The sequence below is a fragment of the Convolutriloba macropyga genome, chromosome 4 (assembly GCF_964194025.1).
Source record: "Convolutriloba macropyga chromosome 4, txConMacr16.3, whole genome shotgun sequence".
NCBI lineage: Eukaryota > Metazoa > Xenacoelomorpha > Acoela > Convolutidae > Convolutriloba > Convolutriloba macropyga.
Genome location: NC_134471.1, coordinates 62,335,875 through 62,353,467, shown reverse-complemented (window position 1 = coordinate 62,353,467; position 17,593 = coordinate 62,335,875). Strand labels below are relative to the sequence as shown.

The following is a 17,593-nucleotide window of genomic DNA, read 5'->3' as shown; positions in this document are numbered from 1 at the left end:
CTAACATTATTGCTACATACTTCATTCGATAACAATTAAAAACAGCAAAAGAGAACAGAGACAAAAAGTAGCTAAAAAGAAAAAAGACAGAGTTAATAGAGAGCAGAGTGATACGGAAGAGAAAGTAACAATGAAAGATCAAAACACAAAAGGACGATAAAAGAGAAATCACAGCCGGCATATTGCCAAACAGTTGCAAAAAGCGAAAAAGAGTTGCTGGCCCTAAAATAAAGACAAAAACAGACACAAAAATTACTTAGTTGCCGATGCAAACTATAAAACTTAATCGAGAAATTGAAGTTTTTTAAGAAATTTTTTGAAAGTAGTGCTTTTTAATGGCGATGTTCTATTAGAAATAGACTTTCTTATATAGGAGTACTAAATCGACATGAAAAAGCGCTAAAACTCAATTAGAGTTAATTGGCAAAGTGGAAAAAATCAAGACGACTAGACACCTTTTGGGGCCCTTATGTAGCAGTTCGAGAACTCAAAAATCGAGTCATGGAACTTTAAAAAAATCAATAAAAACAACTTTTAAACGAACATGTCGGGGTTGGTTTCAATCACAATGCTCATTGAGCTTAGTTTAATCTAAAGTAACTAAGTTTTTGTACTCTTGTTAGAGTGCGGCAAAGCCATTTAAATGCCAATAGAGTCAAATAACGTTTGCTACAGCACCAATTCACCTGGTATTTAGGTGACCCATTAAAAGAAAAACGCGGTTGCGGAAGAAAAACACCACTAATTTTTTTTAATTTTTAGAATACTTCTACGGAAACAACCCCCCCCCCACACTTGTTGTTTACGAGCTGCCCTTTTAGCACGTTTGGCTATGCCTCGCGGGTCATAGCGACGCCTTAGCGCCCCGTGGGATTTGATATGAAAATATCATAACCTAACAAATTGACACAATCAAAAACCTATTTCAAAATGGGGGTTTATTTTCGTTTATTTAATTCCATGGAGGTCTAGTTCCTACCTGACACTAGGTGGGTTGTTTTTACTAGACACACTCGAAAGTACTAAGCTCGAAAAAAATCAGCTCACAACTAGCTTTTCATTTTAATAATATCATTCTTTGTGAAATTTTGAAATCAGCCAAACTTTACAGGCCGAAGGGAAACAAAAATTTCCCTATGAGTATACAGCTCCTCACTAATCTGAGTTCGAAACTGCTCCAAAGCTTTTTTCACACACAAACCTGGCTAGATATTTTCCGTCTGGGCTGAAAGCAACACTGTACACTGGCTCAGTGTGTTTGCTGAGGGTGTGAAGACACTTTCCATTTTCAATGTCCCACAGTCTCACTGTCGAGTCAAAAGAAGCACTCGCAAGGAACGGGTTTGCATTTGGGTTATCCGTCGACACGCCTAAAATTAGAAGCTCATACTAATAATTGCTCTCTAAACGGCATTTTCATTCATTTCAAACAGTACAGTGTGCCAGCTATCATTAAGTTCAAAATTTGTATTACTGTCAGAGTGATAAAGAACATAGAAAATTTTTGATTTCAAAGTAACAAAGTTTTCAATCCAACTAAACAAACAAGATTCCAAAATAACAAAATTTTCAACTAAACTTAAAAAAGTCAGTTCCTAGTTTTCTTTGCATTCTACGGTCTAGTGTTCGTTAACATCATAGCTCATAAAAATTCGGATTTCTCAATTTATTAATGGCAAACTAAATTTCTCATCTCAATTTTGGTCGTTGTTTGATCCGGTTTACGTGACGGCAGAACTAACCTGTTGGCGACCATTTAATAGTGTAGATTTCCCTCCCGTGAGCAGAAAGACTATGTACATAACTATCACTCTTCAGATTCCATATCTTGATGGTCATGTCATCTGAGCAGGAGGCCAGCAACTGTCCAGATGGATCCCACTTGATTGCATTGACCTCGTTGGAGTGACCAGTAAACGTCTTCACCGGTCTGTCTTGGCCAAGTTTACCTGTAGAGCACTTTACCTTTATAACAGTCATTTTCACATAGCTAAACAAAACGATATCGTAACCTTTTAAATCTTTCAATAGTAGCGCAGAAAAATCTCCGCGAAACAAGGACCTGTGATATTAACGCTTTCTCATAATGGCGATCGAAGTGCTTCAATTACAATAGCGAGGACGGGATTTTGCTGAGAATTACAAAACCAGCACTGTATCTCCCACACAAACCGGTGAAGTCGTCATACATTTTTATGCCCCTATCCACGCGCACGTTAATTTATACATTGTAGCGAGCTGTTTTTAACATGGAGTCATAAAGGCATGGCAGCAGACTAGATGTCAGACACTTACAGACGTGTATGTACATGTCGGTCGAGCAAGATGCAAATGACTGATTTGTCTGCCAATCAACATCAAGAGCAGGTGCACTGTGGAATGCAAAGATCTGCTTGCAATCACCTGAAAATCAGTAAATACGTTAAAACTTGAATGTTTCTTTGGGACTTAAAAGGTACAAGTTTTGCTTTGAGACTTACGCAAACTTTTAAACTATCTCGATTTCCACTTTAACCATTTTGATATCTTGTAGCCCATGAAGCGTAACTTTTTCTTATTGATCCTTTAGGTTGGTCAACTTCTTAAAATAAAATTGGAGCAAGAAACAAACACGCAAGATGCATTACTTCCCGTCATTCCTGCCCATATGTCTCTCCTTGAGATCATCCGCATTTATTTATTTAATGCTGAAATTAAGTAAACGATCTCTCACGTACCTGTCAGGGCGTCCCAAATGATCGTTGTTTTGTCTACCCCAGCTGTCAATACATAGTTGCCCTTCTTGTTCCATTTGAGAGCAAAAATGGGACCCTTGTGGTGTCCTGAAACAGAAAATTTACATTTTCACACTGGAACAGCAACGCCAGAGAATACTTGATCACTTCGCCGCAGAAAGCGTTGTTGGTCGCGTACATTTTTTGAACCTTGAAATTGTTTTGAACGACCTTTCTAAGATCAAAATTTGTATATTCAAGTTCTTATTTTCAATGTCAAAAGTCAAAATGCTGCAGAGAGAATTGCGTAGTAACTTTCTAACTTAATGTCCTCGGAATTTACCAGGTATTTTATTTTTGAAGACAAATCACGAAATTTTATCAGACGGAAAACGTAGATCACAACTCTGCTGCAGACAAGTTACTAAAAAAATCTGACGAACATCTTGATCCACGGTTTACACTCATTCTCGAAGTTTTCAATTACTTATCAGGATCACGTAACCTATACTATCTATCAAACTCAGTTATTACTTCACTGGAGCACAATAGTATATTGTTAATACCAACAACTTTCTCTTTATAAAAATAACCGACAAACGTCGAAACAACAGTTCTCAAAGGACAGACGTAAAATTTGAGCGTAAACCTAATTTTGTAGGAGGGGTTGTGGAGAAGGGAGCAGTAAACGCGGCCTAAAACTACAAACAAGGAGGATCAGTGTTGTGGGTTTGCACATAAGGTTCTAATCCGTATACTTGAAAACATAGCATCTGCCCAGTTGTAGACTAATGTAAATTACGTCGATTAAAGAAAATTTGTTAAAGAACAGAAGCAAGAAAAACGGGTGATTCTTTTTGAAAATAAAATTGCGCGAAAAATAGACCGTCGTCTGCGTACAAACCCAGTTTCATGACATACTTCATTGGAAGATGGGAATTGAGCCAACAACAGTTAAATATAAGAAAAGATTCAAATGAAAGCAGAACATTATAAAGATTCCACTTCTCAAAATTAAAAAAATGAAATAGTTGTACAACCTCGCTTCAAGGTCGTTTCACACAAAAAGCAGAAAATCACGCGCGAATAGCGAAACAAAATTAAAAATAAAGAAAACATTTTCTCTCGGAGAAATTCGAAGTGTCTTGATGAATTTAATTTCCTTGACAACAAAGAAGCAAAAAATACCTTCAAAATGCTGATGTAAAGAACTTAACAAAAATTAGGTCAAAATTAACCATTCAGTTACGATAATTTCCAGTTCGCAACAACGGAGTTGAGCAGTTTAAAAAATAGCCGGCAGATTACCGGCAAATAGCCGCCGTTGACGTCCTAGACGCACATCGGGATTGAAACAGAAGAAAAAAGAAGAGATTGAAATTGACACATTTTTCCTAAGTTTTCCTAAGTTTCAAAATTGTTCTGATTCAGTGTGCAGTTTCAGTTAAATTCTAAACCTATACTTACTTTAGCTTCTCAACTGCAGTGTATTAGGCTTAATACTAATATCAGCTAGCAATCGCTCTATGAACTTTGATAACCTAATGCACTATGACTTAATGACCGGGCTTTATCGCTTCATCCCGTTTCTTTTGATTTTGCTCTTTTGACATTGAACTTATTCACTACAGTGCGTAATTCAATGCGTGAAAGAATTCAGAATCCATTCAGTTGAATCAGTGAGTGAGGTACGTCAGAAGTCAAAAGGTGAAAATCGTGACTTATGTAAAACGAAAAACGTGATAAACAGGTCAAACGAATTTAAAAAAGGAGAGCGCCTAAATAATAGCCGTTTGAGAGGCTGACGGCAGCTATTAAAACATAAATCTCATTCCATAGAAAACATACCCGACAGATTGCCGGAAAATAGCCGCCGTTGATTCCTATAACAAAGATTGGGATTGGAAGAGAAAAAAACTAGTGAAAAAATGATTTTTGTACAAACAATTTTAAAGTGCGAACTATTCTGATTTAAATTTGGAGCTGAACATGCTCCTGTTTCGTAGTGAGACCACAAAGGGGCTAGTAACAATACCAAAAAGCATTAGAGATGGTAACTAAGAACAAAGTTCGAGTAACGGGCATCTAAAATCGGGCTTTATGGGTTTATCTCGTTTCTATTTCTCGTTCGTTTGCAAATAAAGGTCGAACCCACTCATCAACTATTTCACTTAATTGTCTACCAAATGAGGAAGAGAAAGAAAACTTTCGAAAACACAATCGAAGAGAAAGAAAACTTTCGAAGTTAATTGATTAATGAGAAAAAAATATTCTAAACGCAAAAACTAAACGACTAAATGAATCCGCATTATAGAGCCAGTTATACCAGCCATTAATAAAACAACGAGGCAAAACAAACAAAAAACATTTATTACGGTCAAACTCAATATCTAATTGAAAAAAAAACCAAAATCAAAATAGCGTAGGATAAAACCTAAACTGAGCAAATCAACTTGTATATCAAATGAAAGCAGATTGGACTTGTCCTTTATAACACTCGGTAACAAGTCAAGAAAACGGCACGGTCATAACCATCAGCTTTCACCTAAAAACACTAGATAGATTCTTATGTAACCCATCAGAGCTATCGGGTTCATCCGCATAAAAGTGTATATAGCGTACAAAAAATAACTTCTAAGTCTCCAAAAAACATATCGAACCTTTTCTTAATGAGGCCTGATAACAAGTCGACAAAGAACAAAGGGGGCAAACATTCACAACATATTTACATTAATGTGAAAAAAATTGATTTTCATGTCAATGAAACAATAAGCTATTAACTGAAAATATATAATAAGTTCTTTTATACCTCCATAGGAACCCATTGAGACCTGCCATTATTCCAGAAAGTCAAACAACTACAAAACGTGACAAAAACATCAAAATTAAAAATTCAGAAAATTTTAGAAAAAAAAGGCGTCGAAGCTGTTAGAATCATGACCCATATTATAGGCTTATTAATCATTGTAGCCATTTTATATGTTCAATTGTTTCGATTTTCGAAGCCAAGTGGAACCGTCATTTATGTTGCAATAAGACAAAAACAAAAAAACTCAAAAATTGTCAATTATCCAGAAACCTAATTTTTAAAGCAAAACCTGAAGTATCAGAGCCACAAAACCATTAATTAAAATTCTGGGAATAGAAAGAAGATGCATTATGTATTAACCCAGACAACGCAACAATTTGACAGAAATAAGATAAGAATTGGCAAACTTCGAAAAACCCCTGATTGTTTTGAGCCAAATATTTTCAGAATTGACAACAACCATAAATATTTAACTGATGTAAACCAGACAGACTACCGTGTAACTTCATAAGAAGCCCATTGTACCCTTTCATTAGTGAAGAATAAGTCTTAAGATTACCAATTAATAATGGATAGACGCGGAACCCAAAAATCCACAAACATTTTACAAACACACAGTGGAAGCATTAAAACCGTAAGCTTCAATTTGAAATGATTATAAGTGAATAACCTAGAGGGAATATGCAAAAGACAACAAATAATCAAAGCAGTGACCAGTGTCAAAAAGTCTGAAAGCCCACGGTGTCAAACCCATGAAACCGTTACAGAAAAACATTTAATTAAGGTTAATACATGATTCACCAACAAACTGATGGGACATGTCATTAATGACACTAAGTTGGAAGTTGTCAACAAAAGGACAATTCAAAAAGTTTATCAAAATTTTCATCAACAATTAATTTCGAAGTCATTAGCTATCAACAGACGCCATTAAATACGTTCTACTGATACTTCTCATCATTCAGAATACAAGATACGACAAAAAAATCTAAAAAAAAAATGATAAAATTTATTTGCAAAAAAATGTTAAAACTAGTGAGCTGAAAGATTACAAGAGCAGTTACTGCCCGCTGAGTGCTGCCTGTTCATCCCGTTTTTGAGGACGAAAAGTCAAATGGGTCAGACGAAAAACCGGTCAAACAAAAAATCGCATAAAAAAAGACCAACAGGACTAATATAATTGCTACAACTTATGTTTGAGAGCAAATAAAAACAATTAAGAATAATAACCGCAAGAAAGATAAAACGTTTATTCACTGAAAAAACATGCAACCTGTGCTTAGTGAGACTAAGCAACAAGTTGACAGAACAGAAATAATTGACAAGTTCAAAAGATAACGATTTTCCTAAAAAGCAAAGCATATTCAACGACCTAATAGCCATTAGGTATCAACTGAAAGGAACAAATCCAGTCAGGAGACAGCAGGATCTTTCATTATAGATGTTCATTTATGACACCTCAAAAAGAAACAAACCGACAAATGTCGGAAGCATTGCTCTTGAACGACAGGCGAGGCAATTTAAATCGGGGGCTGTAGCCTAGATCAATTTTTCTTTATGGGTGCAAAAAACCTTTTCCCCGCCGGAATTTGAACCACTGAACTTCCGATCCACAACCACCCGCACTAACCACTGCGCTACGAATCACTTACCTGTGCTATGCTACACCCGATTTTATATTAGCTTTACTTCGGAGCAATAGAGATCACTCAAAAATGAAGAACGAAAGCGTGAAAAAGTCACTTGAGAATCGAAGAATGTTCTAGAAGAAAAGCGCCAACTGCCAAGCAAAAAATTGCATAAAAGACACACGTTTACAATGATTGCTATGAACTTCGTTCAAGAGCAACTAAAAACAAACACGGGCAAAAAAAGAACTCAATTCAAGTTTACAAAAACACTGTGGAAGCCATTAAAGCCATGAAAATATATGTTGAAGTCCCGCAGGTAAATGTAAGTTGTCAAAAAAACGATTTTTGATAAGAACCTATTCTCGTTTGTAAACCATAGAAAAACAAGTAATTGTTCGATCCAAAAAGAATTTGACAACAAAAATTTAGTATAAAAAAAGATGCGTTTTGGATCCTGATGGTTTTGAGGTAGCAAAGAACTGGCGTTCTTATTCCAGATCAATCCTAAGAGAAAGAGGTGCAAAACTAGTCCGCTTCTGAGTTCATTCAAAAATTATTAAGCAGTTTTTGGTTCAACTTTGGGCAAATTCGAAAAAAAATGGGCTAAAAAAGCATATTTGGTGCAACTTTTGATAAGACGCTTAGTTCTGAAAAATTCAGCAAATTTTGTGCTAAAATTGTCTGATCAAACATATCAGTAATCCTCCTCTGAGTTTATAGGCAAAACCATTTCCACGTTCGTTGAAAAATTTAAATTTGAGCAAAATTAACAAAAAAATTTAACAAAACTTCCGGAAAACGTGAACGAAAACAACGGACATCATTCTGATGTTCACAAAAATTTAAACCTAAAAAATTCCAGAACATGAAAATCAAAATACAGCAGTCAGATTAACAGGAAAAAAAGCCTCAAATTTTTTGTAGATCTGCAGTCTTAAAAAGATAGACGAAACAGACCAAAAATTCTTTATCAAATGCTGAAATTTTAGATTTTGATTTAGAATATGTATTACTAATTGTTGCTTCTATCAGCTGCGCTCGAATAATCTTCATTTAGAGTGACACAAACTCACTTGACTTTATCTCTTTGAATTAAAGGAAATAGAAGTCAATTCCATAGTGAGGAAGTCAATTTTGAGACTGAACGAGACTGAACGTGAACGAAAACAACGGACATCATTCTGATGTTCACAAAAATTTAAACCTAAAAAATTCCAGAACATGAAAATCAAAATACAGCAGTCAGAATAACAGGAAGAAAGCCTCAAATTTTTTTGTAGATCTGCAGTCTTAAAAAGATAGACGAAACAGACCAAAAATTCTTTATCAAATGCTGAAATTTTAGATTTTGATTTAGAATATGTATTACTAGTTGTTGCTTCTATCAGCTGCGCTCGAATAATCTTCATTTAGAGTGACACAAACTCACTTGACTTTATCTCTTTGAATTAAAGGAAATAGAAGTCAATTCCATAGTGAGGAAGTCAATTTTGAGAGTGAGGTAAGTCGGTGTGACCAAAAACTTATTCACGCGAATGAAAATTTTCGCTCTATTAAGAGTGAAAAATGAGGTCATACACTCAGTTCAATTTAAATTGCATGAGCGAATGAATAAAAAGCAGATTTGAAGTGATTGTGACGTCATATGGTCGAAACAAAAATCTTACCGTCGAAATAAAAAACACACAAGTGCTGACCTACAATTCAAAGAAATTTCATTGACTAAATAAAAAACTAGAATGGAATATGAATGGATTGGGAAAACCATTTAGAAAAAAATCCGATCAAAACAATTGAAGAAACTGTAAGAATCAAATTAAAATTGCTGCATGTGAACAAAAAGCCACTTGCGAGAATTTTTGTTCAAACGCCATTTTCTCGCTCTACCTTAAAATGAGAGCAAAATATTGTACGCAGCAAAACCACTCTTTTTCGCTCCATTTCCTGTTTCGGGTTGATCAAAATCATCACGCCAAATTGACTCCGGAAATCATGAAAATGTGTGAACAGATCTTAAAAAAGACGTCGCCCCAATACAATTCAAATCCTTTGAATTGAAAAAACATAAGAAGGCCAATAAGAGCCTCAGCTATCGGCGCTTTGCGGCTAATGACAATCTGTTTAGTTCTATATTTTACACTCTGCGGGCTTTCTACGATGAATAAAACGATCGGCCAAAATTGACGTTGACGGATTAAAAAACCAGTTGAGCATATAGTTCCTCCTCCACTAAAATGGGGTCGTAAAAAACAATTTACCAAAAATAGTTATTTCTACCCTATATATTCAACATATAAATCGCCTCAAAAAAATCAATCGGTGGCAATGATTTTCATTTCTCAGGGAGATTAAAGAGGTAAATTTATTAATATTCTCTTAAACAAAAAATGCTGAATTAAACATTGAGATAATTTGTGTGCAATGCAGTAAAGGAATGATTTATGAGCAGTAATGGACAACATGATTATGATAAGTAATTTGAATTACCCATTTACTTCCTAATTACAACCTAATTAATAACGTTCTTTTAACATCACATTTTTTCCTGTTGTCTCCAAGTTAGCAAATAAAAAACATAGCTAGCAGATAGCCAGAATATAGCCGCAATAGATTCGTAGATCGGCAGTCTAAAAAAACAGTAAAAAAGACAGACCAAAAAATTCGTCTTTTCATTGAAGGCTGATATGTTATATTTTGATTAAAAATCTGTATAAGTTTTTGCTGCCTCTAATAGCTGCTCTCAAATAACCTTCATTTAGAGTGACAGACACCCATTTGACCTTATCTCTTTGAATTAAAGTAAAAAAAATCAATTTCAAAGAGAGGAAGTCATTTTTGAGAATGAGGTAAGTCAAGTGTGACCAAAAACTTAATCACGCACATGAACAAAAAAACACTCGCTCCACTAAGAGCGAAAAATGACGTCACACATGCAATTCAGTTGAAATTGCATGAACGAATGACCAAAAAGTAGCTGTGACGTCATATGGTCGTAACAAAAATCATGACAACGAAATAAAAAAAACAAAACAGGACAAGTCCTGACGTACAATTCAAAAAACTTTCATTGACTAAACAAAAAAACTGGACCTGGAATGAACTATGAATTGATTGAGAAAACCAATTAGAAAAAAATCCGATCCAAAAAATAGAAACATACCCGGCAGATTGCCGGAAAATAGCCGCCGTTGATTCCAATAAGCATGATTGGGATTGAAATAACAGAAGATATTGAAAAAGAAAGATTTTTGTGCAAAAACATTTTTTTAAGTCCGATTTATTTTGAAGGCATTTCGTAGTTGAACATACTTCTGTTTCTTAGAGAGAGGCTAAAGGGGCTCCTATCAATAACAATAAGCAATAGAGATGGTAAATAAGACTTATAGGAACGACGTTCAAATAGCGGGCATCTAAAATTGGGCTTTATGGGTTTATCCCGTTTCTATTTCTGACATCCATTTTTGTACTAACTCTGTTAATTTTGAATTGCTTTGCTGAGCAACTGATGTTCAAATTCACTTTTAGCAGAATGAGAGAAGAGAGAAACTAGCCTAGAGAAGTCAAAAAGATTTCACGAAAAATGTTGAAAAGGCGGCAAAATGAGGTAAAGCGAAACATTTTTTATTCGACGAAGTAAAAAAAATAGGAGCGCTATAATAGCCGGCTGAGAAGATGAGGGCGGCTATTAAAAAACAGTAAAAATCAGAGTGAAATTGCCGCATGTGAACAAAAAACCACTACTGAGAAACCGAATTTTTGTTCAAACACCGTCATCTCACTCTACTTTAAAATTAGAGCGAAAAAAATTCACGCCGCATAACCACTCGCTTTTTCGCTCCACTTCCTGTTTCGGCGTGACCAAAATCACCACTCCAATTTGACTTCAAAATCATGAAAATGTGTGAACAGATCTTAAAAAAAAGACAGCGCCCCAATACAATTCAAATTCTTTGAATTGTAAAAAACCAAGAGAAGGCCAATAATAGCCCCAGCTATCGCTGTGCGGCTATTAAACATAACCAACTAAACGTCGGAAGAATTGCTCTCGAACGACTAGTGGGAGCTCTAATCAATTGAAGCTTGCTTCAGTCGGGGGGGGGGGGTCTAAATGGGACTAAGAAGTTCAATAGTGGGCTTCAAATAACCATTTTAGAGGTTAACATATAAAACATACCCGGCAGATTGCCGGAAAATAGCCGCCATTGATTGCAATAAGCATGATTGGGATTGAAATAACAGAAGATATTGAAAAAAAAAGATTTTTGTACAAAAACATTTTTTAAGTCCAATTTATTTTGATGGCATTTCGTAGTTGAACGTACTTCTGTTTCATAGAGAGAGGCTACAGGGGCTACTATCAATAACAATAAGCATTAGAGAGAGGTAACTAATATTTATAGGAACGACGTTCAAATAGCGGGCATCTAAAATTGGGCTTTATGGGTTTATCCCGTTTCTATTTCTGACTTCAATTTTTTATACTGACTCTGTTCATTTTGAATTGCTTTGCTGAGCAACTGATGTTTAAAATCACTTTTAGCAGAATGAGAGCAGAGAGAAACTAGCCTAGAGAAGTCAAAAAGATTTCACGCAAAATGTTGAAAAGGCGGCAAAATGAGGTAAAGCGAAACATTTTTTTATTCGACGAAGTAAAAAAAAATAGGAGCGCTATAATAGCCGGCTGAGTAGATGAGGGCGGCTATTAATAAGATTTAAAGTGAAGAATAGCACCAGTTTCTGCGCACTTATCATTTGACTTTTAGTATTAAACTGCCGCCAATTGAGTTCAGCTGCTTGAAATTGTGATTGAATAATTTTGCATAAAAAAGACACACACGTTTACAATAATTGCTATGAACTTCGTTCAAGAGCAATTAATCAATCAAGAGCAAGTGGTCACAGAATTGCTATCACCGAAGAGGTTTTCGAAAATGCTAATGAATAGGTTATTTAAAAACACTTCCAATACTAAAAAGTTCTGGGAATTTCTTTATGGAGCTCTAAATTCCCCATAAAGATTAGCTCCATTAGCTGCAACTTAATGACTCCCACAAAAAATTTAATAATTGTGCTCACTATTAACGGTTAAAAGTGTTTATAAATTTACAAGGACACTATCTTCTAGCAAGTTTCGTTTGCTCAATAGATCCTTCGACCTGTTAATGCTCACTTTAAATATAACTATGAACAATTTGTTTCTGTAGTAACTAAGTATGACAGAAAGTCGACTAAGAGCAACATCCAAACCATCGCTAACTAACCCAGTGTGTTTTGTAGGTTTCCTATTGAGTTCCATATCCTGGCATAGCCATCATATGATCCCGTGCCCAACAGACTGCCGTCAAAGTTCCAATCCAATGAAGTCACGTCTTTATTACTTGGCACCTACAATGCAAATATTTGAACTAGAATTATATTAGGTACATCTGCACGTTTTAAAACAATACCAATTGTGTGACGGAAAGGGCAACTCAATGGCTACTTCCGATTGTCAGAGATGTACAAAAATGCATTGATACTATTGTTAAACATACCCGAAAGATTTCCGGAGAACAAACACCTTTGATTCGCATTTCGCGGATTGGGATTGGAAGAACAGAAATGATGGAAAAGATTGATTGTTGTACAACATTTCTAAAGTGCAAACTTTTTTGATTTCATTTCGTAGATACACAAACTCCTGTTTCATAAACGATAAAAAGGGGCTAATATCAATAGCAAAAAACATTAGAGATGGTAACTAAAACCTAAAACAAAGTTCAAGTAGCGGTCATCTAAAATTTTATCCTCTTTCTGTTTTTAATTTCGTTTTTCGGTATTGACTCTCTTAATTTTAGATTGCTCTACTGAGCAATTGCTGTTTAAAAACACTTTCATTAGAACGATAGAAGAGTGAAACTAGCCTGGAGAAAACAAAAATATTTAACTGAAAATGTTGAGTAAGCTGTGAACTGAGGAGAAGCGAAACCAATCTTCATTTGAGGAAGTAAAAAACCTAGCCAAAACACTCAACATCGATTTGAATTTCAGTGTCATCAACTTAAAAAAACAAATACGCATGCCAAAATCTTTAACCACCTCATACCATGAGATTTTAACAATAAAAAATCTTTTGAAACAGTTCTAATGACCGAAAACAGTTTTTAGGTCTGGAAAAAGGACATCAGATCTACAAACTAGATTCACAAATTCACTTAAACATTTCGAAGACCAACTGTATCTCAATCAAAGTAAACGTTAGCTAAAAGTGTGAAAAACTGGCCAAAATTACGCCGCATTAATGAGAATTTTAATGATTAAGCAATGAGACCGCAAAAAAACAAAACATGCAACCCTTAAAAAAACTGTTATGAACTCAAGCTAAAAATTAGATTTACATATTTTTCATCAGCAACCGACGAAACCTGTCAATCATGGGACTCAATGATAAGACAACGAAAAAGAGATATTCTTGCAAAAATTCAAAAATCACACTTACACTGAATCGATCATTTAGATCAGATCAATTAAATCTTCATTAGAAATCGATGCGACCCGTCAATGACAATTATTAATAAGAGCCAGTACGAAAATATACTTCGATAAGTACATACTTGAAAAAACCAAAAAATAAGCAATATTCTTTGCCACAGCATATAAGTCAAAGAAAGCAATAGCTACATAACTGAAAGAATTATTTCGATTATTATATGCATCCTTTGCAACCGATAAGACCTGTTATAAAAGAGAAAAGACAACAAAGAAAAAAAACTCGCAAGACTGAAAAAAATTCGTAAACAAGGCATAAAACGTACTGGAAAAAACATAAGCTTTGAACTGAAATAATTAACTCAAACAATTTAATTTCCATTAACATTCCATTAGCAGACCTGGCCTTAACGAGACTAAATGATAAGAACAAAATTACAACAAATACTTGCAAACTAGAAATTCACATAAATTTTGGAGAACAAATAAACTTAAAGTCGTCAAGACTATTACCTATTGACTCAAACTATTAATTGGGTTAAATTATACATCATTAGCGACCAATGAGACCTGTCATTATAACTCAGTGACAAGGCAACAAAATTAGAAATTTTTTAAAAGCAAAACTCAGATATTCACTAATAGTTTATGAGACCAAAGTGTCAAAGTCATGATGAGCTTCAGCTAACCGTTGACAATTTCAATCAACTGCAAGTAGACCCAAATAGAACACAAATGTATTTTATCATAAGCACTAAAGAGACGAATATAACCGACTAACGTCGGGCGAATTGCTCTCAAACGACCGGCGAGCGAATGACTTTGTCAGTAGCTAGCCACGGTAGGGCTGATGGGTTGGGAGGGGGGCAACAGCGCGGTGGCGGGATGGCGGCAATAGTTGCGGTGTGGGGGGTGTCCCAACCTCTAAGAACCGCCCTTCACACCATAAGTATAAGTCTCCAAAACAGTTTGAGCTGAAACAGAGCTGAAAGGCTCTAAGAGCACTTAATGCCGGCTGGGCGCTACCTGTTTATCCCGTTTTTGAGGACGAAAAGTCAAAAGCGTCAGATGAAAAATCGCATAAAAAAGACCGACAGGACTAATATAATTGCTACAAACTTCGTTTGAGAGCAATTAAAAAGCTAAAAACAGAACTCAAAATAATGCACGTGAAAAGTACCCCTCTGAATAACTTGTTCCAACACCAATTTCTCGCTCCAGTTTAACGGTAGTTTGAAAACTACCCAATGAAATGGTACAAATTAAAATGATCAGCCCTCAGATTGACCGCTTCACCTTGAAAATTATCAGTAGTTCCCAATTGCTATACATTACAAACATCTATTGTTAAAATCCAATTTTTGAAAACAGCAGTCAACAACCAAAAACGGAGGTAAATGCTCGAATAGAAAGAAATCAAAATTTAAGTCAAGAAAAAACATGCAAAAACCCAGACATCATAGGATTAGCTACAACGGCTTTACCACTTAGTTACAACGACTTTAAATCTCAACCTCTCACAGTCGTTTTAATATTGGCAACAAGCAATGAGATCAATAGAGCTCACTGAAAAAGGACGAAGTGATGTGTGAAAAAGTCACTTGAGAAGTCAAAGAATATACTAGAACAAAAATTTTGCAAAAAAGACACACGCGTTGACAGTAATTGCCTCAAATTTCGATGAGATCAATAATAGCTACAATATCGCTTTCCGTCTATTAACAACGAAAAGAGGGAAAAAAATGTCAGCAGAAATTGAAACGAATTAGCTAAATTTAAGTGGGCACTTGCTGTGGTATAAAACTCCGTGATAGAATTATTGCTCGTTATAAGTAATAATCAATATAAGTAATACACTTAAACCTTAAAAATATTTCCAGAAGCAACAATACGCAGCCTGATAAATGATAAAGACAAAAAATCTGCATCGGTGTGAAAATGAGTTCATACGATGGCAATCAAGTGAAAAGCACATGATTTGACGTTGATTATTAAAACACAATATCAATCGATTTGAGCTGTTTAATTAACCTGAAAAAAAGTATTAAGTTTCATATAAATAAGACTGGAAAATACTCAAAAGGTAATGTGACAATACTTTTCCCACTAAAAAGCCAGAAGTTGCGCAACTACCTTTTCAGCATTCTTTTTTTTTAAAAAAAAACTGGTGTTTGGGTCTAATATATTGATTGAGCGGATACATTCACTTTCACCAAGTTAGATCCCTACTCCATATACTCTTTCATTTGACCAGAGCTAATCAATTAGGATAAATTTTCCCAATAAATTTTCAAAAAGGATAAAAAGGGGGCTAATATCAATAGCAAAAAACATGAGATGGTAACTAAAAATTAAAAAACAAAGTTCAAGTAGCGGTCATCTAAAATTTCAACCTCTTTCCATTTTTAATTTCGTTTTTCGGTATTGACTCTGTTAATTTTAGATTGCTCTACTGAGCAACTGCTGTTTAAAAACACTTTCATTAGAACGATAGAAGAGTGAAACTAGCCCAGAGGAAACAAAAATATTTAACTGAAAATGTTGAGTAAGCTGTGAACTGAAGAGAAGCGAAACCAATCTTTATTCGAAGAAGTAAAAAAACCTAGCTAACACACTCAACATCGATTTGAAATTCAGTGTCATCAACTTAAAAAAAAACAAATACGCATGCCAAAATCCCTAACCACCTCATACCATGAGATTTTGACGGTAAAATTTTTTGAAACAGTTCTAATGACTGAAAACAGTTTTAATGTCTGGAAAAAGGACAACAGATCTACAAATGAGATTCACAAATTCACTTAAGTTTTCAAAGGCCAACTGTATCTCAATCAATGTAAACGTTAGCTAAAAGTGTGAAAAACTGGCCAAAATTAGGCCGCATTAATGAGAATTTTAATGATTAAGCAATGAGACCGCAAAAAAAAACAAAACATGCAACCCTTAAAAAAACTGTTGAACTCAAGCTAAAAATTAGATTTTCATATTTTTCATCAGCAACCGACGAAACCTGTCAATCATGGGACTCAATGATAAGACAACGAAAAAGAGATATTCTTGCAAAATTTCAAAACTCACACTTACACTGAATCGATCATTTAGATCAGATCAATTAAATCTTCATTAGAAATCGATGCAACCCGTCAATGACAATTATTAATAAGAGCCAGTACGAACATATACTTCAATAAGTACATACTTGAAATAAACAAAAAATGAGCAAAATTCTTTGTCGACGAACAGCGTATAAGTCAAAGAAAGCAATAGCTACATAACTGAAAGAATTATTTCGATTATTATATGCATCCTTTGCAACCGATAAGACCTGTTATAAAAGAGAAAAGACAACAGAGATAAACAAAAACTCGCCAGACTGAAAAATAATTCGTAAACAGGGCATAAAATGTACTGGAAAGTGAGGAAAGCATTAGCTTTGAGCTGAAACAATTAACTCAAACAATTTAATTTCCATTAACATTCCATTAGCAGACCTGGCCTTAACGAGACTAAATGATACGTACAAAAATAACAACAAATACTCACAAACTAGAAAATTCACATAAATTTTGGAGAACCAATAGACTTAAAGTCGTCAAAACTAGTACCTAATGACTCAAACTATTAATTGGGTTAAATTTTACATCATTAGCGACCAATGAGACCTGTCATTATAACTCAGTGACAGGGCAACAGATTAGAAATTTTTTAAAAGCAAAACTCAGATATTCAGTAATAGTTTAAGAGACCAAAAAGTCAAAGTCATGATTGAGACCATGTCGAAGTTTATGAGACCAAAGTGTCAAAGTCACTCAGTCAACAATCAAAAACGGAGGTAAATGCTCGAATACGTAGATCTACTCGTTCATTTCGTAGATGCACATACTCCTGCTTCATAAAGGAGAAAAAAGGGGGCAAATATCAATAGCAAAAAGCATTAGAGATGGTAACTAAAACCTAAAACTAAGTTCAAG

At 34.8% G+C, this 17,593-nt stretch overlaps 1 protein-coding gene across 1 annotated transcript in view; it reads right to left on the bottom strand.

Annotated features, from left to right (window-relative positions):
- The window catches only part of LOC142337812 (F-box-like/WD repeat-containing protein TBL1XR1), an 86,952-nt gene that overhangs the window by 15,996 nt on the left and 53,363 nt on the right, over window positions 1-17,593 (bottom strand). The window contains exons 7-11 of the mRNA XM_075387342.1: window positions 12,416-12,539; window positions 2,718-2,822; window positions 2,296-2,403; window positions 1,743-1,949; window positions 1,202-1,370 (exon numbers count right to left, since the gene is read on the bottom strand). Of these exons, the coding sequence (XP_075243457.1) occupies window positions 1,202-1,370; window positions 1,743-1,949; window positions 2,296-2,403; window positions 2,718-2,822; window positions 12,416-12,539 (713 nt within the window). The remainder of the gene's footprint in view (window positions 1-1,201; window positions 1,371-1,742; window positions 1,950-2,295; window positions 2,404-2,717; window positions 2,823-12,415; window positions 12,540-17,593) is intronic.